General features: G+C 42.2%; 2 protein-coding genes across 3 annotated transcripts; one reads left to right on the top strand and one right to left on the bottom strand.

Moving 5' to 3' along the window:
* Positions 1–592: 592 nt before the first annotated feature.
* Positions 593–2,159, bottom strand: LOC128889436 (ubiquitin-conjugating enzyme E2 C). Its single transcript, XM_054147077.1, has 4 exons — positions 1,777–2,159; positions 1,356–1,470; positions 1,092–1,296; positions 593–1,029 (listed from the first exon to the last, which is right to left on the bottom strand). The coding sequence occupies exons 1-4, from the start codon at positions 1,878–1,880 to the stop codon at positions 905–907; spliced, it is 549 nt and encodes a 182-aa protein (XP_054003052.1). The 5' UTR covers positions 1,881–2,159; the 3' UTR covers positions 593–904.
* Positions 2,160–2,400: 241 nt separating this feature from the next.
* LOC128889431 (kxDL motif-containing protein CG10681) lies at positions 2,401–4,669 on the top strand. Of its 2 annotated transcripts, none has more exons than XM_054147071.1 (4): positions 2,401–2,811; positions 2,893–3,092; positions 3,164–3,298; positions 3,505–4,088. In XM_054147071.1, the coding sequence occupies exons 1-4, from the start codon at positions 2,663–2,665 to the stop codon at positions 3,552–3,554; spliced, it is 534 nt and encodes a 177-aa protein (XP_054003046.1). In that variant the 5' UTR covers positions 2,401–2,662; the 3' UTR covers positions 3,555–4,088. The 2 variants fall into 2 exon arrangements, with proteins under 2 accessions (XP_054003046.1, XP_054003045.1); XM_054147070.1 differs by lacking the exon at positions 3,505–4,088 and adding an exon at positions 4,215–4,669 and having other exon boundaries at positions 2,406–2,811.
* The last annotated feature ends 3,338 nt before the right edge of the window (positions 4,670–8,007 follow it).

The following is an 8,007-nucleotide window of genomic DNA, read 5'->3' on the forward strand; positions in this document are numbered from 1 at the left end:
ATACGACTGTGGAATACTGAATTAGTCGCGAAAAAGATTACTTTGATGCATATATTTGGAATAATGACTCTCTCCACCATATCGCTGATGATAGCGAATGCGAGAACTCTCCCATTGATATATTATGTAGCGCTAACCTAATTCTACCAATCAGAATACTCTCCTTTTATTCGAACTATTTGAAACGCGTGTAATTTTTATTTGAAATAGGTAATATCGAATGGAAATGATAGATGGCAAATAAAAACTGTACATAGCATTTTATTCTCATGGTTTATTCCAATTAATTATACATTATGTATGAGATAACGCTGTTTACTTTTTTACAAATGGTTTCAAAGACACTTGGATAATTTCCAAAACTTTTACTCGAAAACGTATTTATATTCATTCGATATCTCGTATAGGGTATATAACGATCGCGTAATAATTTGTAGAGCATTAATGTTTAAAATATTTATTTTCGAATTATACAGTAATAATTAATGACGTAACGTCGAGTGTAGCTGATACTTATGAAAAATGTTAAAATATATCGAAAGTCAATATACATTACTAAGAGTAAAAAATAAATAAAAGTTTCTGGTACAAATTGATGATGTAAAAATGTTTAATCCGCATATACAGTCTTAAAATCATGATACAAATTTCTATTCATCTCCAAGATAAATTTACGAAATTTAGCAAAATAAATGATTGCAATGAACGATGTAAAGACGGATGTTTTTTTCTTTCACGCGATACGGCATAACGATAAGAAATCAAGAACAAACAATAGATTGAAACTTTTGTAATGACGTTCATAAGTTTGGTGCAGCAAATTTTTATATGTCTTATACCTAATTATAACATTGACACAAATAAAAATAATGAATCAGCCAAGATGATTAGAAAAATCGACTTATCATGAGTCCTGTTGATCGCGATTCAAAGCTCTGTGATATTCCTCTGTTAAATGTTTCTTATACTTTGTTTGATCGGTCCACAATTTTGCCGCTTGAGGATTGAGGGGGCTTTCATTGTTAGGTTCTGCAAAATAGGATATTACTTATATGTTGATGAGTTACACGTATATATATATGTATACTTACCACTAAGAAGAGATTGTATTGATAACAGTATAGTGCGCACATCATATAAAGCACTCCATTTGTCTTTTAATATATCCAAACAAATGTTACCCACTGCATCCACATTTGGATGAAAACAAGGTGTAGCAAAGCGCACTACCGGTGCACTGTATGGGTAACTATGGGGAAATTCCAAAGTCAACTTGTAAGTAAGTCCGGCGTAAACCTAAAAGGAAACATACATTACAGTTATTTACACCTTAACTACAACCTACACAATATTACCGTGTCCCTTGGTCCTGTGATAGTTCCAATCCATTTAAACAAATTTTCGCCATCCGGAAAAGCGGAGACACCTTTCTCAGTACTCATCATTAAAACCATCAGTTCCTTCTGCAATCTACATGTACATTTACCTTTATTCTTTCAACAGGCAATAATTATTTTTGAGTAAGCCTATTGTGCAATATAGCCACGATCACGATTATTCGCAATTTGGGATCGAGCCATTTTCAAATTTTTCGCCCAAACATTACAAGTAGGTTATGTTTTTCGGAATAATATTTGTAAAAAAAAAAATATTCTACATTGTACGATATAATGTCGAACAAATGAAGGACAAATCATTGATAGACAACAATAAAAGAACGTTGGAGAGTGAATTCAGACGGTAAATTATTATCAAAATATCAGACAATTTGCGTACCGTTTACTAACTGCATGGTTATCTTTTGGTACATTCTGCTTTTCCTCGGAAGCTTTGTTCGGCACGTTTTGAGACGAATAAAATGGATTTATATTCTGTGCCATTCCGGGTCGAAAATCAAACGCGATAGATGCTCGAGGGATTTCTTTTTCCTCACGTAAGATTTCCAAAGCTTCGGTTCGAGGCACAACAGTCACTGTGGAAATTTGAATGCTAGAACTTCTATCAACCCTCGTGAAAACATTCGACTTCGAACAGCTGTTGAAGGTGAAGCGACTGTTTGTTCCATGAATCTATAGCAATTGAAGAAAATATAGTCTCGACGTTAACAACATAAGCGGTGAGAATTAGTGTCAAGCTTGTCCGTTGGAAACATTTCTTGATTTCGACCTTACGCACACTCGGCAAATATATCGAATTTTCAACCATTGGTCAGCGCCATCTACTAACAAACCGTTCAAGTTTGTCGTAAAATAGTTTCCGACTTTTGCCGTTAGATGACGATAACGTGTCCTAGACCACGCGCCATCTAGCTGCAATGGCGAGAACTATCTTGACTACAAACTTGGGCATTTTCCCACCAATGGCGCCACTGATATCAAAACCTGCTCATTGAGCGGCTTATTGAGCGGTGACCAGCGGTGACTTTCCTAGTTGCACTGATTAGAAATGACAGCTGATGACAGCTTCGCTCATCTACGAATATAATGCATACCGATTGTGCTTACAAAGAAAATAATTGTTGTACGGTTGTAATACAACTTTAATAATCGATTTAAATAATCATATAAGGAAATAGTCACGATGCGAAGCGTTAAAACGAGATGGCAACGATGAATCTTCTAACAAACGATCGTTATAACAGAGTGACATAAACATTGAAGAAATGGCAACAGCACAAGGTACACCTGAATCGGATACAGGAAGCTTCGAATGCTTCCAGAATTATACGGCACCAGAGGTGTTTATACAGGGCTTGGCTGGAATAGTTGACCAACAGGATGTTGAATCCATGATAAGAGCTCAAAAACAAATGTAAGAATATTATTCTGGGTGTCTTGGTTCTTGCTGAATGAATCTGAGATTGTTTATTGCATGTTGAGCTGTTTATTATAGGTTGCAGAGATTTGAGAAGACCAATGAGATGTTAACAAATTGCAATCAGTTATCAATGAATAGACTAAAGACTGGTGGCAGCGAGTTCAAAAAACATACAGCACTGTTGATAGAGATGAAAAAGGACTTAGATTATATCTTTAAAAGGATTCGTATTGTGAAGAACAAATTGAGCCAACAATATCCTCAAGCATTCAATGGTAGATACATAAACATAAAAGTATAATGTATCAAAGGCTGTTAGCTTATGCCAAACATTTTGATTATATAGAGGCAGTCAGAAGCAGCTTGGCAGAAGAAGTAATCGTCGAGGATGTAGATTGCCCTGTAAAACCACTAGAACCTGAAGTGGTACCATTACCAAGCACGCCTCAAAATATTACAGACAGAGATCCAGATTCTGATGGTAACGAAACTTGCACTACAAGTAATCGTATTGCTACGCAATGAATTAGCTTGAATTGTGGACAAATTGTTTGTTGTTGAAATAGTAAATGTTCTTTAACTGCCTATATCAGAGATCATTCCATTACTTTTTTTTTTTACAATATTTATTGAAAAATCGTTTACCGAACGTAACGAGGTATTATTGAAATTTATATATTTTTATAGCAACGTTTTTTCGTCGTTTTGTTCGACCAAAGCTCCCGGTGATATTATAATTACGAATGAATAGAGTGGCTGTAAGTCAATTTCGATTATACTAGAACTTTACAGTGGTGAAAAGATTGATAATTATTAAAGTATAAAAAATATTCAACTATAAGCAAAGACTTTGAACGACGTTGATCCTTTTTGATAAGTATGTTACGATAAGAAGTCGATCGATAGATTTCGTGTAAAATAGCGAGCAGTTCTTCGTCGTTAAATAATTTCTATTTTAGGTTCTTCCTGTTTGTTTGTGCGTACACAATACGTGTCGTGTAGCGGCAAGCATTAGTTAAGTTACCGCACATCGTTCTTCGTTAGAAACATAAGATTAATCTCTTTCTGCTCGTTGTTAATACCATACGATGTACATGTTACAGCCATGGTACGCGATCCGTTAAATCGTAGCAAGAGTTATCGTACAAACGATAAACTGGTAAATTATTTCAAATGATCACGATACCGTGGCTGTGACGTAAGAGTCACACTGTAATGGATTGAAGTTTTAGGAACACCTCAAAACAAATATAAATCTCTGTCGTTCTATATCTCTAGACGCAGTTAATTCGTTTTATTTCCCGTTTGTTCCGGTGTACAAAAAGTCCCCCCTGTTCCCCGAGCTCGTCGCGTGATTGCGCGTAAAACTAATGACGACTTCAATTGTTCGTGTACAGTGCCGGTCGAGGAGTTTCAGTTTGCAAAGCTGCGGAAGCGACGAATAAAGAGCAACGATAGTTCGTCGACGGAGAGCAACAGCGATCACAGTAACGCCGACACTTCGTCCCGCACGTCCGACACTGGTTAAAGTACCACTCGATCCAGAGGTGTACGGGGAATTAAAAAAAATATATATATATATATAAAATGAATGAAAGTAAAGAAACGAAAGATCAACGAATGGGGAAAGTGTTCTCGAAGAAAGTCTTAATAATACATTTGCGCGTTAACATTACCGCGAGAATCGTTAACCGACAATAACTGTGTTCCTCGGTCGATGATCAAAGACCACCGGTGTCCACGATGTCCATGAGCAAACGAATCTGTTCGCGTGATCGTATCATTGTAAATCGCTAGTCTTGTGAATTTTGTCAATGTCGAATAACGAATAAAGCACTGTTTATACACCGTAGCAGAGTTGATCATTCCGTATAGTGGTAAGTGCGATCCGGGGATCGTACGACTGATCATGAAATAACGGTTTTACTCTGTATCTTCGGTACCTTCTTTACGATAGTAGATACAAAACATAAAAGTAGAATAATAAATCCATGTTTATGGGCTTTGAGTATTTAATTGCAAGTATTAACATTTCAGAGATCCATTCGAGTCCGACAAGTTCGGAGAACAATTCTGGACCAACCCTCCCTTCATGACAAATGGCGTTTCATTGTTTCGATCATGAAGCGACGTCGGCGTCACACATAAGTCAACATAAGTCTCTATCAACAGCATTTCGCAGCTGCGACGACGCGAGAATTAGTAGTTGATGCAAGGTTCTAGGTTTCATCCTGTGTCTATAGACAAATCTAACGTCGATCGATAACTTTTCAGACGACGGCAATCGATTGTGATTCGTAAGACGACCTCCCCCGTGCCGTCGCCGTAATAATGTTATGATAAAATTTGAAGAGTTTTATTGTACAATATATCGTTATTAAAACTTTCTGTATTAGAGTTTTTTTTTTTTTGTTACAAATGAAAAACATGTATAAGAATACAACTATCTTCCTTTTCTTTTGGATACGCTGTCTGCGCAGACGTCAAAATTTGTGCCCCACGTTTGTTGTTTTCTCTAGAACTGTTTTTTAAGAACAGTTTCCGATTTCTGTTTTCTACCATGCATGGTTTGTGCTATACACACACGTTAGAAGCTTCCATATACACAGGCACAGCCGGTGGCACCGCGCGTTCCACGCGCGGAAGACGCCAGCCGTCGCGATGCCAGAAACCAGCTGCGCCTCAGCTGTTTTCTATCCGTTCCATCCCGTGCCTCCCTTTTCACGGCGATGCTTCGACGTTTCGAAATAAAATCCCAGACAGACGGGAGTCTTGTTCTTCCAGATCATCGCTATTCACGCCTGGCACATCAAATTTCGCGATTTAAGTTTGGATAGGTATCACGAATGCGATAGATACGTAACGCCTTTCTTCGCCTGATTCACCGTGTACATTACTTAAATTCGTCCCCATCGATACATTAATCGCAAAATGACGCAATGACGGAAAAGGTGACGGGTGAAGCCCCGCGACGCTAGCCAGGAAGAAGAGGCTAAGCTGTTCCAGCGACAGAACGCGGAAACGGCTGTTTAATCTTATCCGGTTCACCTGTTCTATTCGACAGCCAGACTCGTTCTTTAGCGGCTGCACGCGCAGTCAGACCGCACACAACGCGCGCCTTTTGTCGACGACGAGCACAACGAAAACAGTTTATTACGAAGCTCGGGAAAATTATTTCTTTCACCCCAGAGCGGACCGCGTTTTTCCACGCGAGCTTTGTTTCGCCGCGTTTGAGCGGGGGTGGTTTTGGTCTGTCTGTTGTCACTCGATGGCGACTGTCTCGGGGACGTTGACCAGAACTTCCCTCGGACAGGAAGAGAGAATGCGGTAGAGCTACGGTCAGGGGTAGTTCACTTAACCCTCTAGAAACTGTTAACATAGTACTTTTACATCATTGAACAGTCCTGCAGGCTGACAAAATGCGGTCTTGTTAAAAAGCATCGAGCGAGCAGTCCCTGGCGACGATCAGCCCCAACCCTCGAGATCCATAAACCGAAATAGGTGACCAAATGTTTCCGGTGCCTGACACATGAATGCCGTAGCGCGCGAACTTTCTTAGCAGACGTCTCACGCGTTGAAGCTATTTTGTTTGGAGACGGAATAGTGGGTTACTATTCGATTCCATCCTGATACGCGACGGATGTGGAGCCTGCGACACGTGCGCGGAACTCCTTTGTCCAGGTAAAACGTGCATTTACGCGCAGAGTGGGTACATTCTCGCGACGAAGCGGGAAAAATAGCTATGAAGGTAACTCCTACTAGCGGACGAGGGAAAATAAAATCGTTCGTAGCGACGAACGATACCGTACTTGCCTGTTTCCGCAGTCAATCTCCACCTGTTACGTTTTGCCCTGACGTCGCATGCTCGCGGGATTCGACGACCTCGCGAACAGCGGCGCCCTTGCCCGTCACAGACCGGCTAAACATATGCCCAGCTTTCAGTGTCCAGATCTCTGACGAGATCCAGATCTCTACGAGTACCAGAACCCTCTATCGAATAGTATCGCATCCAGTTGCGCCCGACAATTCGATCACGCTCGTTTACGATCCAGGAAACCGTTTCAATCTATCGCGAGCCTGAATTAACGGGCGCTTAGGTGGCGAGAATTAGGCGACGAAGCAATCTAAGTTTCCTCGCGGGGAACCATCCCCGTCGCCGTCCGTTTATTCCCCGCTTTTTTCGTTCTCGCGGAGTTACGTTGGGTTTCCTCGCGAGTGGAAAAAAGGAGGCGAGGTCGCGAGCGAAACCGTTTGGCGCGGACGTGTCTCGGGCGGCTTTTAATTTGCGCGCGAACAAAGCTCGCGGCTCGATAAACCCCTGGGAATAACGTCGAATCCAGCGTTTGGGAAAGCGGGGCTCGAACGCAAAGTTCAATTTGTACGACGAGCTGCCGTAAGTTTCGACGGGTGATGCCGTCACTCGCAGACGAATCGAAGCCACGTTTTACACGGCGATAGAGCGGTACGCACTACACCTCCGGCCACCACTCGTAATTTACGACTTATCGGTCCGTGCTCTGCGGGGACGGGGTGGTGGGGCAGGGGTCGGAAGGGGGGTAATTTTCGCGCTTGTGAAAATTATACCGACGTGGCTCGTGCTCGTCCAACGAATTTTCCATCTCGCTCTCGCTTCGTTTACCCCCTGGCCTTTCCGTTTATTCCTCCTCCTCCCCTCCCCCCTCCTTCCACCCCCTCCACCCCCCCTCCCGCCCTCGAACCCCACCGGCACCAATCCCGCCACTCTCTGGAAGTGACGCAAAATCGTGCTCTCGGCGTGGGCTGGCTTGTACCCGGGATGTCGATACCACGAGGAGCGGATGTCAATAGCACGAAGTCACTCCTTCTCGCGAGGGAGAAACCGCGTCAGGCCGATTTTACCCGCCGCGAAAAAGCGCACAACGGGCTCACCTCTCTTCCTCCGCGCGCCTACCTCTTTCTATCAATCGACGATTTCTCGATCGTTGGGTCGCGACGCTGCGTACAGAGGAGCGTTTCTTTTCCTGTTACTGTTTCTGACTTCGTTCGGGTCACTCGGGGGGGCGGGAGGGGGGCCTCCCGCCATTTTTTTCCGGGAGTTCGCGTGACTTTTGCATTAGGAGCATCTCAAGGTCGGAGCGATTCAGTTCGACGCGCAAGTTTGATCGCAATATTTCATCGACGAAGCATCTCGATACCGACGTGCTGTGCTGG

Source organism: Hylaeus anthracinus, unplaced genomic scaffold, assembly GCF_026225885.1.
Source record: "Hylaeus anthracinus isolate JK02 unplaced genomic scaffold, UHH_iyHylAnth1.0_haploid 11997, whole genome shotgun sequence".
Taxonomy (NCBI): Eukaryota; Metazoa; Arthropoda; class Insecta; order Hymenoptera; family Colletidae; genus Hylaeus; species Hylaeus anthracinus.

What these genes read in the sequence shown, in the direction of transcription:
- LOC128889436 (XM_054147077.1), bottom strand. Translation starts at nt 1,880, where the DNA reads ATGGCACAGAATATAAATCCATTTTATTCGTCTCAAAACGTGCCGAAC. An exon ending in TCACAGGACCAAGGGACACG is followed by an intron (nt 1,297 to 1,355) that starts GTAATATTGTGT and finishes GTTTCCTTTTAG; the next exon opens with GTTTACGCCGGACTTACTTA. An exon ending in AATACAATCTCTTCTTAGTG is followed by an intron (nt 1,030 to 1,091) that starts GTAAGTATACAT and finishes CCTATTTTGCAG; the next exon opens with AACCTAACAATGAAAGCCCC.
- LOC128889431 (XM_054147070.1), top strand. Translation starts at nt 2,663, where the DNA reads ATGGCAACAGCACAAGGTACACCTGAATCGGATACAGGAAGCTTCGAA. An exon ending in ATAAGAGCTCAAAAACAAAT is followed by an intron (nt 2,812 to 2,892) that starts GTAAGAATATTA and finishes TGTTTATTATAG; the next exon opens with GTTGCAGAGATTTGAGAAGA. An exon ending in CAGAGATCCAGATTCTGATG is followed by an intron (nt 3,299 to 4,214) that starts GTAACGAAACTT and finishes GTTCGTGTACAG; the next exon opens with TGCCGGTCGAGGAGTTTCAG.